This window comes from Dendropsophus ebraccatus, chromosome 9 (genome assembly GCF_027789765.1).
Source record: "Dendropsophus ebraccatus isolate aDenEbr1 chromosome 9, aDenEbr1.pat, whole genome shotgun sequence".
Lineage (NCBI taxonomy): Eukaryota > Metazoa > Chordata > Amphibia > Anura > Hylidae > Dendropsophus > Dendropsophus ebraccatus.
In genome coordinates this window covers 8,608,685-8,631,706 of record NC_091462.1, presented here as the reverse complement: position 1 = coordinate 8,631,706, position 23,022 = coordinate 8,608,685, and the positions used below count along the sequence as shown (strand labels likewise).

The 23,022-nt window shown below is 46.0% G+C and overlaps 1 protein-coding gene across 1 annotated transcript in view; it reads right to left on the bottom strand.

Moving 5' to 3' along the window:
* Window positions 1–5,065: 5,065 nt before the first annotated feature.
* LOC138800643 (myosin-M heavy chain-like) overlaps window positions 5,066–23,022 on the bottom strand; it is a 60,602-nt gene continuing 42,645 nt past the window's right edge. Inside the window, exons 2-7 of the mRNA XM_069982464.1 lie at window positions 16,950–18,643; window positions 13,243–13,408; window positions 12,561–12,765; window positions 10,706–11,322; window positions 8,722–8,867; window positions 5,066–7,868 (exon numbers count right to left, since the gene is read on the bottom strand). Of these exons, the coding sequence (XP_069838565.1) occupies window positions 7,070–7,868; window positions 8,722–8,867; window positions 10,706–11,322; window positions 12,561–12,765; window positions 13,243–13,408; window positions 16,950–18,523 (3,507 nt within the window). The 5' untranslated portion in view covers window positions 18,524–18,643 and the 3' untranslated portion in view covers window positions 5,066–7,069. The remainder of the gene's footprint in view (window positions 7,869–8,721; window positions 8,868–10,705; window positions 11,323–12,560; window positions 12,766–13,242; window positions 13,409–16,949; window positions 18,644–23,022) is intronic.

The window sequence follows — 23,022 nt, the reverse complement described above, 5'->3', positions numbered from 1 at the left end:
ATGTCTCCTCCATCCACCAACGTCACGTTACAGCACAGACTATAAAGGAGTTGGCTGCTGCTTTAGTCCAGGTCTGGGAGGAGATCCCTCAGGAGACATCAGCCACCTCATCAGGAGCATGCCCGGGCCTTGTAGGCAGGTCATACAGACACCTCATCAGGAGCATGCCCGGCCTTGTAGGGAGGTCATACAGCCACCTCATCAGGAGCATGCCCGGGTGGTGTAGGGAGGTCATACAGCCACCTCATCAGGAGCATGCCCGGGCCTTGTAGGGAGGTCATACAGCCACCTCATCAGGAGCATGCCCGGGCCTTGTAGGCAGGTCATACAGCCACCTCATCAGGAGCATGCCCGGGCCTTGTAGGCAGGTCATACAGCCACCTCATCAGGAGCATGCCCGGGCCTTGTAGGGAGGTCATACAGACACCTCATCAGGAGCATGCCCAGGCCTTGTAGGGATGTCATACAGCCACCTCATCAGGAGCACGCCCGGGCCTTGTAGGGAGGTCATACAGACACCTAATCAGGAGCATGCCTGGGCCTTGTAGGGAGGTCATACAGCCACCTCATCAGGAGCATGCCCGGCCTTGTAGGGAGGTCATACAGCCACCTCATCAGGAGCATGCCCGGGCGGTGTAGGGAAGTCATACAGACACCTCATCAGGAGCATGCCCGGGCCTTGTAGGGAGGTTATACAGACACCTCATCAGGAGCATGCCCGGGCGGTGTAGGGAGGTCATACAGCCACCTCATCAGGAGCATGCCCGGCCTTGTAGGGAGGTCATACAGACACCTCATCAGGAGCATGCCCGGGCGGTCTAGGGAGATCATACAGGCACGTGGAGGACACGCACAATACTCAGCCTCAGTGTCACTTGTTTAAAGGACATTGCAGCAAAGTTGGATCAGTCTGGAGTGTTTTTCCACTGTAATTTTGTGTGTGATGCCAAATCCGGGCCGCCATTGTGTAATACATGGGAATTCCAGTGATGATGTGTGTGGGATTTTGTTGTCAGCACATTCAGCCTTGTACAGAACAAAGTTTCAAGAAGATTTTATTCATATCTAGGAGGGGTTATTTGAGTGTTTCCTTTATTTTTTTGAGCTGTGTACATATCTAGGTGTGAATATAGTGTTAGAGTCAGGTAAACGGACCTAATATTACAGATCACATTATGGGTGGATGAGAAATTCTTTATCAGCAGGAAAGCTCTGTGGCCGAGTCCTCATCCACCCTTATTCCATAGCTCGGATCTTGTGTCCCTGTTTGTGACATTAAACATTTTATTTCCTTTACCTCTTGAAATCCAGCTGATAATCCCCGGTTAGAGGAAAGTGCTGAAGGCAAAAACCTAATGAAGCGTTCCAACGAGTATAATGAGATGGCCGCCGAGGACGCCTGACCTTGTGTTAATAACCGGCTGATCAGATCTGTCCTCACACGGGTCACTCTTCCCCATCACTGCCAGCGCCGCTGCCTCCAGCATGACAGAACCAGGGAGCTGGATGCTATATGAGCTTTATTATCAGCCAATGGAGAAGGTAAAGGCTCTGTCCCATCTGTAATGCTTGGAGATGTCCGATCTGTAATCCTTGGAAATGTCACAGATCACTGGAATGGATCGGTAACCGCACTGAAGTCATTACTTTAAGACTGAAGATTTGTATTGTATATTATGTAAGAGTTTGGCCACCTCACTGTGTCTTAAATGAAGGTACCAGATGGAAAAACCCTTCTAAGGCCATGTTCACACACAGTATTTTTCCTCGGTATTTTTCAACCAATTCCAAGAGTGGATAGAAAACACAGAAAGGCTATGCTCACACACTGCTAAAATTGAGCGGTGTAATCACCTGAACTATTAATTTATCACGTTCCTGATCTCGCACGGTAAACGGCGTAAGCGGAAAAAAAAATTCCAAAATGCAAAATTGCACATTTTTGTTCGCATCAAATCCAGAAAAATTGTAATAAAAAGCGATAAAAAAGTCGCATATCAAGGTATTAATAGAAAGTACACATCATGGCGCAAAAAATGACACCTAAGGGTATGTTCACATGTCGTTTTTCTCCACACGGCGGGCTACACTACACACGTGCAGCTCAACGTGCACCCGACGGCCTCATTGACTTTAATGAGCAGGATGGGGTTATACTGCTCATTTGCGGGACATACACTGCTTTTGTGAATACGCTTTTGAGTCCTGCACAAAAGCAGTGTATGTCCCGCAAATGGAAACGTCGGCCGCACGTCGGGCTGCCCGTCCGCATCCTTTTTTTCTATGATTCCTGACGTGTAGCCCGATGTGTGGAGAAAAACGAGATGTGAACATACCCTAACACAGCCCCATAGACCAAAGGATAAAAGCGCTATAAGCCTGGGAATGGAGAGATTTTAAAGAAACATTAATTTATTAAAAAGGGTTTAAATTTTTTAAAAGCCATCAAATAACATAAAAGTTATACATGTTATATATCGTTGTAATCGTAACAACTTGAGGAACATGTATAACAAGTCAGTTTTACCCCAGGGCGAGCGGCGTAAATACAAATACCCCCCAAATTTTTTAAAAAATGCGCTTTTTTCCATTTCATCACACATTTAATTTTTTTCTGGTTTTGCAGTGTACTTTATGCAAAAATTAAGCTGGCCATTGCAAAGTACAATTAGTGGCGCAAAAAATAAGGGCTCATGTGGGTCTTTAGGTAAAAAAATGTAAGCGCTATGGTGTTTTAAACACGAGGAGAAAAAAACAAAAGCGCAACAAAAAAAAACCCAACAAATTGTCCGGTCCTGAAGGGGTTAAATACACACCAAAAAATATGAGTGAAATTACAGCACTCCCGGAACATACACTAGTATTTTTCTGCTTCCTTTCCCTCACGGTGTGGACATACACTATGGCAATAACTCCACATAAACCAGGCTTGTAGAGTCTGTGCAGGCCAGCGGCTGCTGAGATTTTATTTCAAGATTTACCAATGCTGGATTTTGCACATCATTTGCATTTTATAGACGAATAACCAACACACACAATATGAGACTGAGATCTGCTTCACCTTCAGTAACCTCCGAGGAGGAAGACCTCAGGTGACTCAGGAAAGTGCAGAAGATCCGACAAACCAAAACTTACTGAAATGTGCTGGGGACGGGGAACGGTGTATGATTATTTACAGCTGGATGATGTCAGACAGGGATGATGGCAGATGGAGATACATGGCTGCAGCGAGCACCAGTGATGTGACAACGCTATGTGAAGGATTATAGAGATAACAGTACTATGCTTTCCAGAAGTTTTTAGGCCCTTTCACATTATGTTAGGTTGTGGCCTTGTGCTAAGGTCAAACAACAACCGGGACTCTGCCCAGAGCCGCTGTCCCTTACTACGTAATCAGGGGAGAAGAGGTGACCAAGAACCCAATGGTCACTCAGGCCTCCACCAAAGCGGGCTCCTGCTCCTCAGTAACAGACGTGAAAGCCGTCATGAGTTTACATAGAAACAGGTGAAGGAACTGACTGTGAGGAACAAGATTCTCTGCTGAAGATTAGACAGGGAGACTGGTTGGTGCAGGGAAAGCTGAATGGAGCAAAGTACAGACATAGGGGAAGATTTATGAAACATGGTGTACAGTGAAACTGGCTCAGTTGCCCCTAGCAACCAATCAGATTCCACCTTTCATTTTCCAAAGAGTCTGTGAGGAATAAAAGGTGGAATCTGATTGGTTGCTAGGGGCAACTGAGCCAGTTTCACTTTACACCATGTTTGATAAATCTCCCCCATAGTCTTCGGGTCCTTTTACACGCACAGATAAATCGCTTATCACTCATCTAGCGAACGACAAGCAATGATTTTTTGGTTTTAAACTATAGGAGCAGATAAATTGGTAAGAAAAGTCATAAATGTGATCTTATTGCGTTTGTATATATTTGCATTTGATCAACGACATACGAATGAATTTTTGTTCACAGTTTGATCATTGCCGCGTTTACACTAGAAGATTATCGCTTAAATTTTAACGATTTTTTGCACGTGTAAAAAGCCTTTACTGATTATCTGATCCAGAGTGCTCTAGGCTGAAGCTCCCAACAAGATTTAATGGGGGAGATTTATCAAAGGGTGTAAAATTTAGACTGGTGTAAACTGGTCACAGCAACCAATCACAGCTCCTCTTTCCTTTGACCTGAGCTGTGATTGGTTGCTGTGACCAGTTTACACCAGTCTAAATTTTACACCCTTTGATAAATCTCACCCAATGACCCTAAGCACACAGCCAGGAGCTCTAAATGTCCTGGAGGGGCCCAGTCTGACCCCAATGGGACATCTATGGAGAGACTTGACAATGGTGTCCACCACGGGCCTGTCCAACCTGACAGAGTATAGGAGGATCTGCAGAGAAGAATGGCCAAACATCTCCAAATCCAGATGTAAGATTCTAGTTTTTCCTTTTCAATAATGGGGTACCGAGTAGAGATTGAAGTCGGATAGCTCGGCATTCGAATACCAGTGGCTGAAAAAGTTGGATGCAGCCCTGGAGAGCCCTGGAAAACATGCATAAAGCCATAGGCCAGGCTTAGGGAACCCTGGCTATCCAGCTGTTGCAAAACTGCAACGCCCATCATGCCAGGACAGCCAAAGCTAAGGTTGCCTACCCCTGCCGTGTGTACAGAATGAGGAGGAACAGATCTTATTTTGTTAGCACAAGGCCTCACAAGCATAAGAAAATGTGAGAGAGTCCGAGGACTTTCCCAGTATGGTTTTGTGCTATATTCTTCTCTTGGTTTCATTATGTATAGGTGTGAGAAGACTGTAACCTGCTGGACTCTAAGGTGGCATCAGATATTTCCTGCCGATCATTGTTGGATCCTTCCCACGTGTGATGCCCATAAAACACATTCAGTGATTGCTGTATATGTGGTGTTGTGTTCTATCACTGTCGGGTGCTGTCACATCACTACAGCTGATAGTCCTCCATCTGCAGCCAATCTAAACACCACACATAACACAATGGGTGGTTACGTTACTCCTGCCCAGAAGATGCCCACCCCTCCCTCACCCACATCGCTCTTTCTTCCCAAACACACTTGTTCCATATTAGAGATGACATTGGGTGTAACACCAAGAGACAGACACCACAGATGACGTTACCCATGAAGCTGGCCATTTCCTAAAATCCCCTGAATAATAATAATATACAAAGTTCATGCGAACTACATCACAATTCCTCAGAATATGAGTAAATGTTTCTCTAGAACCTTGAGAGGGTTCAGGATTTTTTATTTTTTTTACGTTGTGCTTCTGCATCAGGAGCCCCAGCTGTAGTGACCAGGGGCCAATCTTCAGACCATGACCTGCTGCCCACAGCTGAAGACTGGGATAGGGGGGTGGATTGTAATACTGTATTGGACATAGAGCCGAGCTCCATATATGCAGAACCTGTGCTTGGATGACGAGATCCACTGTGACCTTTACTACTCTCTACAGGATCTGTTAGGTTTGTGCAGGTGTTTGGTCCCCCTCCCTCCCCGTAGGTTGTGATTGAGGGATCTCTTAGGTTTTTGCAGATATTTGGACCCTCCTCCCTAATTTAAAGTAACACTGTCAATCCCCCTTTAGGTAGGTGTTATTTTTGGCACCATCAGGTACCGTGTCTGCTGTATGTTTCTTTATGGTTTCTAATCATTAGTGGACAGAGTCACTAAGTCACCCATTGAGTGCCCTCTAAGCGGTCTGGTGTTTGTGTTATTAGGATCAGCCCCCACCTTCCTAGTGACATCACAAGGGTCAGGGGAGGTTCATGGATAAGAGCGATGGACAGAAATGGTAACAGGGGACTCAACGGCCAAGAAGTCCCACCTTGTTGACAATGTCAATCAATGATTAAAAGTATATTTTCACCAAAAGGAGGACCATGGCACCTTTCTCAAAGGTATTTTTGGAATGAACAGCAGGCACAGTACCTGATGGTTCTGAAAACGACACCTACCCAAAGGGGGGGGGGGAGGGGCTGACAGTATCACTTTACGGATCTCATAGGTTTGGCCAGATGTTTGGTCCCCTCCCTCTAGGGTCTGATTTCTTAATCTCTTAGGTTTGGGCAGATTTTTAGTCCTCCCTCCCTGTAGGTTCTGATTTCAGAATGTTTTAGTTTTGTTTCGATGTGCAATCCCCTCCCTCCCTGAAGAATCTGATTTCAGGATGTGTTGGGTTTGGGCAGAAGTTTTGTCCTCCCTCCCTGTAGGTTCTGATTTCAAGGTGTGTTATGTTCTGGCAGATATTTGGTGCCCTCCCTCTAGGTTCTGATTTTAGGGTGTGTTGGGTTTGGACAGATGTTTAGTCCTCCCTCCCGTAGGTTCTGATTTTAGGGTGTGTTGGGTTTGGACAGATGTTTTGTCCCTCTCCCTCCCCTTAGTTTCTGATTTCAGGATGTGTTGGGTTTGGGCAGATTTTTTTTGCCTCCCTCCCCGTAGGTTCTGATTTCAGGATGTTCTATGTTCTGAAAGATGTTTGGTCTTCCCTCCCTCCCTGTAGGTTCTGATTTCAGGAATTGTTGGGTTTGGGCAGATATTTGGTCCCCTCCCTCCCCGTAGGTTCTGATTTCAGGATGTGCTATGTTCTGGCAGATATTTGGTCCCCTCCCTCTCCGTAGGTTCTGATTTCATGATGTCCTGGGTTTGGGCAGATGTTTAGTCCTCCCTCCCCGTAGGTTCTGATTTCAGGATGTGTTGGGTTTAGGCAGATATTTGGTCCCTCTCCCTCCCTTCAGGTTCTAATTTCAGGATGTGCTATGTTCTGGCAGATGTTTGGTTCCTCTCCCTCCCCATAGGTTCTGATTTCATAATGTACTGGGTTTGGGCAGATGTTTAGTCCTCCCTCCCCGTAGGTTCTGATTTCAGGATGTGTTGGGTTTAGGCAGATATTTGGTCCCTCTCCCTCCCTTCAGGTTCTAATTTCAGGATGTGCTATGTTCTGGCAGATGTTTGGTTCCTCTCCCTCCCCATAGGTTCTGATTTCATAATGTACTGGGTTTGGGCAGATGTTTAGTCCTCCCTCCCCGTAAGTTCTGATTTCAGGATCTGTTTTGCGCTGTGCTTATCATTATGTTAGGGAGAGCATTACGACGTTTTCTCCAAGATCCCAGTTCACTGGAATAGGTCTTCATTTGCTGGAACCAGTGTTGGGTTCGGGAATTGTCACTGTCCCGAAAAACAAACCCTTCCTTCCTGATTTCCAGGAGTTCAAAGGTATCTTCACAGTCTGGATCAGTAGACACCACACAGTGGGCAAGTCTCAGGGGGTCCCTGAGCATCACAAATTTTCCATTGCTTTTGTCTTTTATAAGCACCAGGACGGCATCCTTCACCGTTCTGTCAGTAGGGCCGCCTTCCAGGCCGGAGTCTGAAGTTCTCTTTACGTTCACCATCAGTAGTGCGTGCACATTGTGGAACTTTAGAGCCTTGCAGCCCTTCTTGACCCATTGTCCGTCTGTAGGTTGTGCCATCTGCAGAAGCCCCTCTTTAATGAAACGCGTCTCCTCCCTCGGCCACCCAACTTGCTTGATCGCCATCTCCCTCATCTCGATGTTGGTCACTTCCCTGTTCTTTCTGCTCTCCCTGCGGAAGGAGCGTAATGTCCATGTGTTCCCTTCCTGCCGGGTCTTCATGTTGATGTGCTCTAAGTGGGACTCAATTCTGCTCTTGGCCTCCCACAAGCTGCTGTGATCTGGATGAAATTCGGTTGTGCTCTTGAGAATCCGGCTCAACAGCAGGGGGTACTTGGTGACCCTTTGTAAAGGAGCCATAAGGAAAGATCGGAGGTTCATGCGTCGCAGGGCGGTGTTATCGTTCTGAGACACATCCAGAAAAATTCTGAAAGGAAAGGATGGAAAATATGATCAGGACCATAGACAATGTTTGACTCTGTATCTGTAGCATCTGCCTTCTGTGTTCATCCATGTAGAGAAGCGGAAGTCTGGTGACGGCAGAGGCAGGTGTGTGGCGTTACCATTTATTGACATTAGGAGGTGAAATAACCTCATAACTATGAGTTACACCCAGAGAAGCTGCAGCTTTTGTGCATCAGGGTTCAGCGGTGTCAGAGGGACATTGTGCACATTCACATGCATATAACTTGGTTGCATAACAGCAGATATATGTGGATGGTGCTGTGGATGGTGAAGCCATGCAACAAGTGAGCAGTGGAGACACCAGACTTGTCAGTTTAAGTACTATTATGCAAAGGATTAAGATATATATTTTTAAGAGAGAAACTATTAGCAGACAAATCTTACCTGCTGATATGTCCCTATAGCAAAGGAGACAACAAGGAGGAAGGTACTGTATGTCTCTTATAAATGTCTCTTACCTTCCTCCTTGGTGCGGTTCCGGTGCAGTTAGTCTCTTGCTCCACGGTCGAGTGAGACCATTAGGAGCACTGCCTGTCCCTATAGCACTGATCCGCCCATGGCCAGCCCGTTCCATTCATTATCATTAGAAAGGGGCAGGCCGGCCAGGGGAGGATCCGCATTATGGGGGCTCCTAACGGCCTCACCGGACCATGGAGCAAAAGACTGCACCATAACCATGGAGAGGAGGAAGGTAACAGACATACCTTCCTTTTCAGTGTCTCCTGTGCATTAGGGACATATCAGCAGGTTAGATTCATCCAACCCTTTAATATCTTCAGTTTACACCACATAAGATCTCCAGCCTCTCTTCTTACCTGAGAAGCTCCTTCTCTTTCTCCAGAGTATTCAGTGTTGCCATGGAGGTCGGTTGTTGGAGGCAGTAAGTCTGGAAGGCAGGAAGCATGTTCACAAACTCCAAGAAGATCTCCCCAATGCAGATGGTCATCAGGTCATCATCCCCCTGCAGGCATCCAAAAAATATATTAATATCTGGCAGCAAGAACCTGCTGGGTCCGCTCCACCAGAAGACTCATTTATGACCAGACAAGTGCAGCTAAAGGTGTCATTATGAAGGAGTAAGAAGTAAGGAGCCCTAGATGTAGTACGTCATGAGAAACCCAAGGTGTCAGGTGGTCTTGTGGTGTTGACAGACATTAATATGATGGCAGGCAGTATATTGGTGTTGATGTCAGATGTCACGAGATTTCAGGTACTGTCCTAGTGTTGATGGAAGTCAATGACATGTCAGACAGTGTACTGGTGTTAATGGAAGCTTATGGGATGTCAGGCAATGTCTGATGGTTGATGGAAGGACACATGGAGTCAGGTAGTCTGCTGGTGATGATGAAAGGTCATTAAATGTCAAGTAGTGACTTGTAGTTGAAGGGAAGTTCAAGGGATGTCAGGTGGCATCATGGTGTTGACAGGTTTATGGGATGTCAGGCAATGGCAGAGATGACGTGGGTCTGGTGTTAAGGAAAGTTCATGAAAGGGGTCTTGGTTTTAAAGGGGTTATCCAGCGCTACAAAAACATGGCCACTTTTCCCCCTACTGTTGTCTCCAGTTAAGGTGCAGTTTGCAATTAAGCTCCATTTACTTCAATGGAACCGAGTTTAAAACCTACACCCAAACTGGAGACAACAGTAGAGGGAAAGTGGCCATGTTTTTGTAGCGCTGGATAATCCCTTTAATGAAGGTTTGTGGAATGTCAGGGACTGGCACAAGTTCATGGGATGCCAGGTAGTATAGTGTTAATGGAAGTTCATGGGATGGCAGGTAGTATAGTGTTAGTGGAAGTTCATGGGATGGCAGGTAGTATAGTGTTAGTGGAAGTTCATGGGATGTCAGGTAGTATAGTGTTAGTGGAAGTTCATGGGATGGCAGGTAGTCTCCTAGTGTTAGTGGAAGTTCATGGGATGGCAGGTAGTCTCCTAGTGTTAGTGGAAGTTCATGGGATGTCAGGTAGTATAGTGTTAGTGGAAGTTCATGGGATGTCAGGTAGTCTCCTAGTGTTAGTGGAAGTTCATGGGATGTCAGGTAGTATAGTGTTAGTGGAAGTTCATGGGATGTCAGGTAGTATAGTGTTAGTGGAAGTTAATGGGATGTCAGGTAGTATAGTGTTAGTGGAAGTTCATGGGATGTCAGGTAGTCTCCTAGTGTTAGTGGAAGTTCATGGGATGGCAGGTAGTATAGTGTTAGTGGAAGTTCATGGGATGTCAGGTAGTCTCCTAGTGTTAGTGGAAGTTCATGGGATGTCAGGTAGTATAGTGTTAGTGGAAGTTCATGGGATGGCAGGTAGTCTCCTAGTGTTAGTGGAAGTTCATGGGATGGCAGGTAGTCTCCTAGTGTTAGTGGAAGTTCATGGGATGTCAGGTAGTCTCCTAGTGTTAGTGGAAGTTCATGGGATGGCAGGTAGTATAGTGTTAGTGGAAGTTCATGGGATGGCAGGTAGTCTCCTAGTGTTAAAGGAAGTTTGTTGGATGTCAGACTTTGTCCTGGTGTCGGTGGATTTTCATGGGATGTCAGGTAGTGTACTGTTGTTGATTGTTTATGGCATGTCAAATTGTCTTCTGGTGTTTATAGAGGCTGATGAGATGTCAGCAAGTGTTGATGCAAGTTCATGGTATATCAGACAATGCCCTGGTGTTAATAAAGGATCATGGGATACCAGACAGTGTCCTGGTTGTGTCTGTAGTAGACAGGGGTCATGTGGGGGGGTCTAGCAGCTGGATTGGAGCTATGTGGTGAACAGTCCTTATAACAGCTAAGAATCATTATGACTTTATTATGTCCTTTTACCTGATCAAAAGCTTGGTCGATTTCCTCTTGTAGAACCTCTAGGAACTTCTCATTGAGTTCGATGAGCTCCTGTATGTTGCTGAACACGACAGCCAGCTGTTCCCGTGTCAGCAGTCCTGCCGTCTGCATAGGAAGATAGAACTCCTCTTTTATGATCCGCAGATCCTCCCCGTAGCTCGATTCTGTATTCACAAATTCCAGCACGGCCTCCTTACGCTCCATCCTACGATTGACACATTTCACACACAGCGTCTCTCTCCTCTTTCCTCTGCTCCCGGAGTCCATACATGAATTGCTCTCCCCACAGTCTATGCACGGGCGGTGCGCCTCCCACGCCTCTAGGGAAGCTGATGCTTCTGCTACCCGAGCTCTCCACTTTCTGGAAAGTGCGTCTCCAATCCCGCTGTCCACCCGCTCCACCTCTCCTGGCTTTACGGGTCTTGTGTTCCCTTCACATTCTTCTCTCTCATCGTTCACCCCAACGATCCCGCTGTCTGTGCTCAAGCTGCTGATGTTACTCCAGCGATGGCGCGACCGGTACGAGTGCCCCGTGGTGTAAGTGCTGTCTTTGTTGGAGCTGCACGATGTCGTGGTATTGGCCTTCATCAGTACTGGACCTGTGATAGACAAAAGATGATGAATAACAACAGTCTGAAACAAGGGGGTCAAACTCAGGCCCTCCAGCTGTTGCCTTTGGCTGTTCAGACTTGATGTCAGAGGGCGTGAGTTTGACACCTGTGGTCTGGATCATATTATGGTGTCATGTATGTCATGTTGTACACAACTCTATAAGGGGTGTCTGAGGGGCTCTGTATGTCCCCACCATGATCTTGTCTTTGCTCCCACCGTCATGCTGGGGCTTGCAGCCATTATACAGGTGCAAAAATGCATCTGTAATACAAACCATTCACACCTGGCCTATGGCTAGGGATCCTATTAGACAAAGCAATTTTTAACAATTAATGATTAACGATAAATGATCGCAAACAAGATCGTTTATCGTTAACCTGAAATCGTTTACCAAATTACACAGAAGGATAGTCATTTGTACATTACAGCAAACGATTAAGGGCCCTATTACACAGAGCCATATTCGGCCAATTATCGTTCCATGTAACAGAGACAATGACCAGTCAATGAAATGATCGGCTGATTGTTTCTTTAGGTCCAGACCTAAAATCATCAGGTGTCGGGCACACATTGCTACGTGTAATAGCGATGTGCAGCTGATGGCAGGCAATTTAATAAACTCTTATTCATCACCTCTCTGCTCCCGGCCTTGTCCTGTTCTCTTCGAGACCACTCAGCTAATCACAGGCCGGGACCACCGTGGCCTGTCAGCTCAGAGAAGCTGCAGCGCGTGCTGCCGGGAGGAGAGCAGAGGGCAGGAGGAGATTGGGAGCGTGGAGAGGTGATGTATGAAGAGTTTAGGAAAAGGGCTGCACGGACATCGCTAATGAGTTATATATACACAGCCCTTGCTAAGCGATTATCGGGCGGTGTAAAAGGCTCAGTAAAGGAGCGCTGATCTAGCAGATTGGCGCTCGTTTACATTATTGATTGGCTAATAGGTCCCTAATTATGATTTTGGTGTCAGCACCAAACAAACAATGAACGATTTCTTGATGGTCATTTGATCGTTGCCTGCAATTATTCAAAACGATTATCATTTAAATTTGAACGACCTAACGATAATTTGCACGATAACCATCCTGTGTAATAGGGATAAGTTAGGTCCTGCAGCCTGAGAGCTAACAGGAAAGCAGCAGAATTGAGAAGAAAGACCTGACTGACTGGAGAAGTAAAGCAAAGGACTGACAGTCTAGTGGTGGTGTCTATTATCGGCAGCAGGTACCATTCTCTCTGTCCTGCCTCCTCTTCTGAGCGTGGTGGCGAGCCGCTGCTGCAATCTTCAGCTCTAGCTGTTTCCTCTTCACGGCATCGGTGGGCATGGGGTCACTGAAGTGTGGGCGCAGGCGACACCCACGTTGGGCTTTTCCGGACTCTCCAGCTTCGTGAGTCATGTCTGAGCTGGACCTCCGACAGCCGGGGCTGCAGATCTGCAAAAAGCAAAGGCGGCAATTAATAATCTATAGCAACGTGATCAGACACGGTGGGCAGGTGACTAACACAGCACTCGCCCACTCCCTACGTAACTTCACACCTCCGGCTGGTTTAGTGTGATGTCAGCTGAGATGACGGGGACGGTGGCCCTGGGACTGTCCGGTGAGCAGGTGGGCGACGCTCTGTTACTGCTCCAGCTCCATGGGGGTGTGCATGCAGGCACTACACTGACAGACTTGTATCCCTGCAAATCTACTGAGGCTGGTTAAACAGTACTGACTATGTGACTGATGCCCTAGTCTGCACTTAGTAAATGCTTAAAGGGGTGACATATAATGGAAATGGGGGGATCAGTCATTTGTAGACCAGTCACAGACCAGGGAAAGGGGAGGACAAGAAGGAGCCATAGGATTGTGAGGAGGTGACCCTCGGTCAGGCATCCCGCTCCCTGGCACAGCTGCCTCCATACTTACACTAGATTTGGGTTCAGGGGTCAGCTCATTGTTCGACGTCTTTTTACAAGTTTTTGTTGCCATGGGTACAGTAGGTGATTGACAGCTTTGTCGCTCTTGTACGGGATCAGATTTTGGGGTGTCACATGATGCACTGCTCGTGGTCTCGGCACTTTCGGAGCTGCAGCTGTGAGGAAAACAAAATTATAGAAGTGATAGAACAGATTATCGAGACAACCCGGCGGCCTCCTCCTCCCCCTGACACAAGAGATCAGCACCCTGTGATGCTTCATATCTCTATTGTCAGGCTGCACTGAATAGGATTTGCTTGAGTTTTACTCCTGGTAAATCTGATGCAGAAATGTCTAATTTACCCAAAAGTGGAATTACAGAGGCCCCTGTGCCCCCTGCAGAGATACCCCATACACATGTATTTCTGTTGCAGATCTGTGGTGTGTATATTCACTGTTTAAAGGGGTTGTTCACCAAAAAATAATTTCTTTCAAATCAACTGGTGCCAGAAAGTGCCAGAGATTTGTAATTTACTTCTATTAAAAATCTCCAGTATTCCAGTACTTCTCAACTGCTGTATGTCCTGCAGGAAGTGGTGAATTCTCTCCAGTCTGACACAGTGCTCTCTGCTGCCACCTCTGTCCATGTCAGGAACTGTCCACAGCAGGAGAGGTTTTCTATGGGGATTTGCTCCTGCTCTGGACAGTTCCTGACATGGACAGAGGTGGCAGCAGAGAGCACTGTGTCAGACTGGAGAGAATACACCACATCCTGCAGGATATACAGCAGCTGATAAATACTGGAAGACTGGAGATTTTTTAATAGAAGTAAATTACAAGTCTCTGGCACCAGATGATTTCATAGAAAAAAAATTTGGTGAACAACCCCTTTAAAGTGACTGTACCACCAGGCCCAGGCAGAAGCACTGGAGGCGGCCGACCCACCCTTAGTGGGGGAAACCCCCGCCGCTCTGTGATAGGGTTTCATTGATTCTAATGGAGTCATGTCATGGAGGGGCTGGAGTTTCTTCCCACTAAGGGTGGGTCGGCCGCCTCCAGTGCTTCAGCCTGGGCCTAGTGGTACAGTCACTTTAATACAGAGTTGATGTAATTTAACTCATCATACACCTCAGTCTATGTCGCGGTTCACATGTACCTGGTTTGTTGTGGGGCCAGTTGCAGCACGGTATATATATGTCTTACCGCAAATCATCAAGGTTTTGTAATGCGTGTTGTGAAACTGGTTGTATCTGCCATGTTTCTCCTGTAAGAACCGTACAGCCGTAACCATATTGCAGACTACGGTTAAACGCATAGGATGCATGGCGGACTGCGTGGCCCCAGCATAACAATAGTTACATGGTGAATGATATGAGGATAACTAGAGATGAGCGTGATGGAGTCTGATCATGCCACATTTGATTGGCTGAAGAAATTGTACGGAGTCCTGGTGGATACAACCATAGGCCTGTGGCCGTATCCATGATTTCCAGGACTTCCTAGGGCCGCATCCAACTTCATCAGCCGCCAGTATTCATATGGTGAACAATCAGACTCCAGCACGCTCCTGTTGTGCTTATCTCTAATGATAACGGCCGGGGAGGAGGTGGGTGACCAAAACAGCATGCACTTACCTCCCCTGCTCCAGCGATGGGGTCCACTGTCCTCCACTCCGGTTCCTGGTCTGAGTGGGATCTGGGACGTAATGTTCAAAGCCCGCTGAGCCAGTCAGCAGCCATAGCGGTGTCCTGCCTCTGCCCCTGACTGGCTAAGCGCAGGCCCGACACGTCACGTCCCAGATTCCACTCAGACCTAGAAGCGTCCGGAGACTGGAGCGGAGGACATCAGATCCCAGCGCTGGGGGGAGGGGGGGAGGTAAGTGCATGTTGTTTTGGTCACCCACCTCCTCCCCGGCAGCGTGCCCGGACTCCTCCTTTAGCAGCTCTGTGCACAGTAAGGCCGTGGTCACACACTTTTTATGGGACTCAATGATGTAAAATCCCACATAGGGCCATTATTTCAGCTGTAGATTTACATTCTAACCATCGTTCTGCCTCCTGCACAGAAGAGTAGGACTTGTGCATCTCACCAACGCTTAGGACGCTTCCACCTAAAAGCCAGAAACTGGCTTTTTACATGTCATAGTGTGAACATAGTGTGTCATAGAGACATGTCATAGAGGTGTCATAGAGACATGCCATAGTGTGTCATAGAGACATGTCATAGAGACATGTCATAGTGTGTCATAGAGACATGTCATAGTGTGTCATAGAGACATGTCATAGAGGTGTCATAGTGTGTCATAGAGACATGTCATAGAGACATGTCATAGTGTGTCATAGAGACATGTCATAGAGGTGTCATAGTGTGTCATAGAGACATGTCATAGAGACATGTCATAGTGTGTCATAGAGACATGTCATAGTGTGTCATAGAGACATGTCATAGAGGTGTCATAGTGTGTCATAGAGACATGTCATAGAGACATGTCATAGTGTGTCATAGAGACATGTCATAGTGTGTCATAGAGACATGTCATAGAGGTGTCATAGTGTGTCATAGAGACATGTCATAGAGACATGTCAAAGGTTTTCTATGATGACAGTGACACTTTGATAGCCCGGCAGCTGCTAAAGCGAGTGTTGTATGGAAATTAGCAGAGGCCTTAACACTTCATCCTGTATCCTGACGCAGAGGAAGAACAATACATTTCTGCAAACTTTTTGTTGCCCATTTTATGGTAAAAGATGGCTAAAAAAGCATCCAAAACATCTGAAAGTGTGAGATTGTGCACATAGCTGAAGTGTAAAGAATCAGACACAAAAAATGTCCCAGTGACTGAACACACAACAATGCAAAGAGCTGTAACCTGCACAAAACAGGATGTGTGACCAGTATACGGCTATGGGGACCGATAATCTAACAATGGTCCCCACACACGCAGCGTCTCTACAGCCTGGTGAGACACATTGAAGCCTTTTTCCCCATTAACCTTTATTCTTGTCATCTGTTTCTTTCAAATGAACTGGTGTCAGAAGGTTATACAGATTCGTAATTTACTTTTATTTAAAAATCTCCAGTCTTCCAGTACTTCTCAGCTGCTGTATGTCTTGCAGTATTCTCTCCAGTCTGACATAGTGCTCTCTGCTGCCACCTCTGTCCATGTCAGGAACTGTCCAGAGCAACAGCAAATCCCCATCGAAAACTTCTCCTGCTCTGGACAGTTCCTGACATGGACAGAGGTGGCAGCAGGGAGCGCTGTGTCAGACTGGAGAGAATACACCACTTCCTGCAGGACATGCAGCAGCTGATAAGTACTGGAAGACTTGAGATTTTTAACAGAAGTAAATTACGAATCTGTATAACTTTCTGATACCAGTTGATTTGAAGGATATTTTTTTCCTTTGTCGGAGTACCCCTTTAAATCATTTAAAGGCGGCTAATACCTATTTTAAGCACCATATGTATTACAAGAGTCGATTACTTTGGCACAAGCCTTATGATAAGTCCCCCAGGGCACAGGAAGAACATAGGCCGCCATAAATAAAGAGCGATAGTGGGGATAGTTAACCCCTCGCCTCCTTGTCATCTTATCATGTGACTTTCCTCCTTCGATAATTTGCTCTGCCCTTCCTGCAATCTTCAGCTATGTGACCCCAGACTTCAATGTGACTTCACCAGATCATTTCCAACAACCCAATGCGGACACCACGCTACCTTTTCTTGATCAGATCCAGAGCTGATCCTATGAGGCCGTCCTTCATTTTCTGCAGCTTGGCTCCATAACCAGACAGATCGGTTGCTTCTAAAAGCAAAGATGGACAGCAAGAAGAATGGGCTTCAGATGAGAGACCCTGCTCAGCCATCCCGGGGAATCCGCTAGAGCTACTGGTATCAGACACATGGGGCTCACACACCACAAGCTCCTCTTTCGTGCTATGCATGTTTAACACCTGTAATGGAAACCTGGAAACAGGACTGGAACAAATGGGAGCTGTGAATGCAGGCCGGCATGAGGGGTGAGCTCTGTGGTCTAATGAACTATCCTGCACAATGAGCCGATCTCCAGGGTCAGTAAGGTCAGGACGGGAGGGACCCAGCAAAGCGTTGGCTTTGGAGTCTTGCGTTTGGTCAGTGCTTGGAGAATCGGGAATGGCGGTCTGGTCAGAGCTGGCGTCTGGTTTTGAGGTTGTATCGGTGGAGGAGTCACTGGATTGGAAGTGGACGTCGCTCTTTGACAAACCATTCTTTTGCTTACTACGCATCTTCTTGAATTCTTCAAACGTTGGGATGTGAAACCTGCCCGTACTGCTAAGCCTCCTGGTGTCGGCGACCACCACTGGACTAGGCCTCTGCTCCTTGAAGGACTCTGTAGTCTTAGACTTTTCTAGACCTTTGCTTTCAGTCTCTTCTTGATACAGCGTCAGGTTTGGAGAACTATGTTGCCTGCGGAGCTGCAGTCTCCTCCTGGCCTCCTGCTTAATGTGCTCTGGGCTGGTCCTGTGGTGTAAGAGGCTTGTGCATGGCCTGGATGCCGGCATTGTGCTACTTGTAAGTGCAGGGTGACCAGCAGATATAGCACTACAGGGCGCCTTGTGTTTGCAGTGCTGGCATAGTTTGTTGGCAGCTTCCCTGGCCGTGCAGTCAGCCAAACAAGCCTGGGGACGGACGGGCCTATTGGGTTCTACAACTTTGGAACTGTGAGTTCTCAGCTTCTCTTTCAGTTCCCGTTTGGCATCACCATAGGAGACCTTGTCATCTGCTGTAAGAAAAAGCCATTGATGAACTTTGGCAAGAGGAGGAGCAGGAAGGTCCCGATGACCCCCATCCCTCTCTGACAGGCCTTGGGGCGACATATTTCCTGCAGATCCTTCTGATAAGTGTCTGGTGCTTCTACAGTGCAGAATAAACTCACTATCCATGCTCCTATAATGTGCAAACACACTCGACTCTGCCCAGTGTAGGTTCTCCAAGCTCCGATATAGCCTGGGTTCAACATTCGTGCCCATTGGTGCATTACCTGCATGACATGCTTGCAGAGGGTAAAGCTGCCCTCCAGCAAGATGGCAATCTACATTCTTTAATGGATGCATGCTGCTCAGCGAGGGCTCCTCTAAGCCATGGTTAGTACACAGCAGATAGTTCTGGGGACTTGGAATGACTCGGGAATGTTCATGCGTTTCGTCAGCACGGATGTATGTCATAGCAGATGGACATGGGAGTTTTGCACACGGATGTTGAAGGAGATAGAGGGGTCCCTGTAAGCAGTCGTGATGATGTTGAGCGTCCATAGTATGGAAAGCAGCCGCTCAGTCTGCTGGGAGTACTCACATTCTGCCAGAATTACTGAGCGATTTATGCGGAGACCATGGCGGTGACGAAGGTGAATGGATCCAATCAGGTGACGTATCCTTCACAAAAAAGAAAAGAGGCAAGTTAATGTTTATGATATTATTAACATTAAGTCTTTATTATATGTACAGAACAACTATAGACACTACTGCCCCCATATACTATAATACTGCCCCTATATACAGGAATATATCTACTATAATACACGAACTGGAGAGAGTGGAACGGCTGCACATCCCATCTATGGCTGATACTAATGCCGCTAGGCCTATATTAAAAATCAACACCAGAGTGTCTGTATATCAATTGATCAAGCCATATTGCCCCGTGTACCACCGCGCAGGTCCTCTGGTCCACACGGGTCCCTACGCTAACTCCACACCGTGTCGGTCAGCGACCGCCAACCCCGCAAAGCGTGCACATGCAGGGAAGGGAGGCCATGGAACGGCCCTGCAACCCCAATGTCACAGGACCAGACCCAAAAAGCCTCACCAAAACCCAGCCAGCACCACCGGCGGGGAAGGCTGCCCCCAAACGACACAAGTATGGATATGGTATTACACTTACCATTGCTGCTCTCACAGAATGGGGAAGACATAGGGTCCAGACATGTGAGCACAGACATATCCTGCTAGTTTTGGTCATGTGGGTCTTATAAAGGAGTGCTAGCTGTTCAGAGAGGGAGAACTGTGAAACACGAACTGGAGAGAGTGGAACGGCTGCACATCCCATCTATGGCTGATACTAATGCCGCTAGGCCTATATTAAAAATCAACACCAGAGTGTCTGTATATGAATTGATCAAGCCATATTGCCCCGTGTACCATCGCGCAGGTCCTCTGGTCCACACGGGTCCTTACGCTAACTCCACACCGTGTCGGTCAGCGAGCGCCAACCCCGCAAAGCGTGCACGTACAGGGAAGGGAGGCCATGGAACGGCCCTGCAACCCCAATGTCACAGGACCAGACCCAAAAAGCCTCACCAAAACCCAGCCAGCACCACCGGCGGGGAAGGCTGCCCCCAAACGACACAAGTATGGATATGGTATTACACTTACCATTGCTGCTCTCACAGAATGGGGAAGACATAGGGTCCAGACATGTGAGCACAGACATATCCTGCTAGTTTTGGTCATGTGGGTCTTATAAAGGAGTGCGAGCTGTTCAGAGAGGGAGAACTGTGAAACACGAACTGGAGAGAATGGAACGGCTGCACATCCCATCTATGGCTGATACTAATGCCGCTAGGCCTATATTAAAAATCAACACCAGAGTGTCTGTATATGAATTGATCAAGCCATATTGCCCCGTGTACCATCGCGCAGGTCCTCTGGTCCACACGGGTCCTTACGCTAACTCCACACCGTGTCGGTCAGCGAGCGCCAACCCCGCAAAGCGTGCACATGCAGGGAAGGGAGGCCATGGAACGGCCCTGCAACCCCAATGTCACAGGACGACACGGTGTGGAGTTAGCGTAGGGACCCGTGTGGACCAGAGGACCTGCGCGGTGGTACACGGGGCAATATGGCTTGATCAATTCATATACAGACACTCTGGTGTTGATTTTTAATATAGGCCTAGCGACATTAGTATCAGCCATAGATGGGATGTGCAGCCGTTCCACTCTCTCCAGTTCGTATATCTACTATAATATTGCTCCTATATACAGGAATATAACTACTATAATACTGCCCCTATATACAAGAATATAACTTTTATAATACTGCTCCTATATACAGGAATATAACTACTATAATACTGCTCCTATATACAGGAATATAACTACTATAATACTGCTCCTATATACAGGGATATAACTACTATAATACTGCTCCTATATACAGGAATATAACTACTATAATACTGCTCCTATATACAGGAATATAACTACTATAACACTGCTCCTATATACATAAGTTATGGCTTTCCCACTATAATTGCTCGGTTACACTATAATATATAAATGCCTCTTGCGGTTACAAGGTCGGTGATTTGTCTTCTGCCGGATCTATACACTGACCTAGTAGTGCAGACATGTGGATGGGTGTTGTGTAAGCGGCTTCTGTACAGCAGCAGTCTCTGTAATCCAGTGAGTTGTCACCCGGCAAGGTCAGGACCATGGACAGTGATGTTACGTGTCAGTGCCGGGCCGATCAATGATTTCCTCACTATCTATAATATACAGATTATTTCCTCCCCTGAGGTTTTTCCGAATAATTTTCTGAATTTGTACAAATAAGAGATCTGATGAGTAACCAGGCCGGGCAAGGTCTCCATTCACATTGGCCGGTAATTGGCCGTTGTGCATATGTGGAGGATTATTTCCCAGCGATATCTCCGCAGTAATCGCTGTGACTATGATGATCATCGTCCCTATGCGCCACGTTAATGAGCTTTACGGGAATCTTCTCGCTTCAGGTTATTGTTCTACAACATTAGGAGTGCAGCCAGAAGTGACGGCCAGACACCAGAGGAGATGGGAGCAGAGCAGCCGCCTGTCATGGGGCCGCAGCACCGAGCCTCCCCGATGGGATCTGGGAAAACACTGGTGCAATTTGGTGTCATCTGCATCTGTTTTATTGCCGCCTAAGTGTTATGGGTGGAAAACACCTGGAAACCACATCATCAGTCATACGTCCCAAGGGATTGGAGCATTGTGTCCATTATACTGGCTAGGGCTGGGTTCACACTACGTATATTTCAGTCAGTATTGTGGTCCTCATATTGCAACCAAAACCAGGAGTGGATTGAAAACACAGAAAGGATCTGTTCACACAATGTTGAAATTGAGTGGATGGCCGCCATATAACAGTAAATAACGGCCATTATTTCAATATAACAGACGTTGTTTTAAAATAACAGCAAATATTTGCCATTATATGGCGGCCATCCACTCAATTTCACCATTGTGTGAACAGATCCTTTCTGTGTTTTTAATCCACTCCTGGTTTTGGTTGCAATATGAGGACCACAATACTGACTGAAATATACGTAGTGTGAACCCACCCTAGAGATGAGGCTGACACTAATACAGGGAAAACACGAGGTAACAGAACATGGAAGAGACTACATGAGAATGAATTCTTTTACACTGTATACCGCATTGAGGGGATGACTCCTATCTGATGTGCAGGAGATGGGAAGTAGTCACCTTGTTATAATTTATATTCACAACTACTATAATACTGCTCCTATATACAAGAATATAACTACTATAATACTGCTCCTATATACAGGAATATAACTCCTATAATACTGCTCCTATATACAGGAATATAACTACTATAGTACTGCTCCTATATACAAGAATATAACTACTATAATACTGCTCCTATATACAAGAATATAACTACTATAATACTGCTCCTATATACAAGAATATAACTACTATAATACTGCTCCTATATACAGGAATATAACTACTATAGTACTGCTCCTATATACAAGAATATAACTACTATAATACTGCCCCCTATATACAGGAATATAACTACTATAATACTGCTCCTATATACAGGAATATAACTACTATAATACTGCTCCCTATATACAGGGATATAACTACTATAATACTGCTCCTATATACAGGAATATAACTACAATAATACTGCCTCCTATATACAAGAATATAACTACTATAATACTGCTCCTATATACAGGAACATAACTACTATAATACTGCTCCTATATACAGGAATATAACTGCTACAATACTGCTCCTATATACAGGAATATAACTACTATAATACTGCACCTATATACAGGAATATAACTACTATAATACTGCTCCTATATACAGGAATATAACTACTATACTACTGCTCCTATATACAGGAATATAACTACTATAATAATGCTCCTATATAAAAGAATATAACTACTATAATACTGCCTCCTATATACAAGAATATAACTACTATAATACTGCTCCTATATACAGGAATATAACTACTATAATACTGCCCCCTATATACAGAAATATAACTACTATAATACTGCCCCCTATATACAGGAATATACTACTATAATACTGCCCCCTATATACAGGAATATAACTACTATAATACTGCTCCCTATATACAAGAATATAACTACTATAATACTGCTCCTATATACAGGGATATAACTACTATAATACTGCCCCTATATACAGGGATATAACTACTATAATACTGCCCCTATATACAGGAATATAACTACTATAATACTGCTCCTATATACAGGAATATAACTACTATAATACTGCTCCTATATACAGGAATATAACTACTATAATACTACCTTCCCTGTAGGAGGATATTAGTATTCTCCTTCATTCTTCTCTTCTATCCTCCAGTTTTTATACTTTTATTATTAGAACAGGGAGAATCAGTAGAAAATAAACACAAGTAGAATAATAGATTTCGGGGGCCGCTCGCTCCTTTCTCTGCTGAATAAA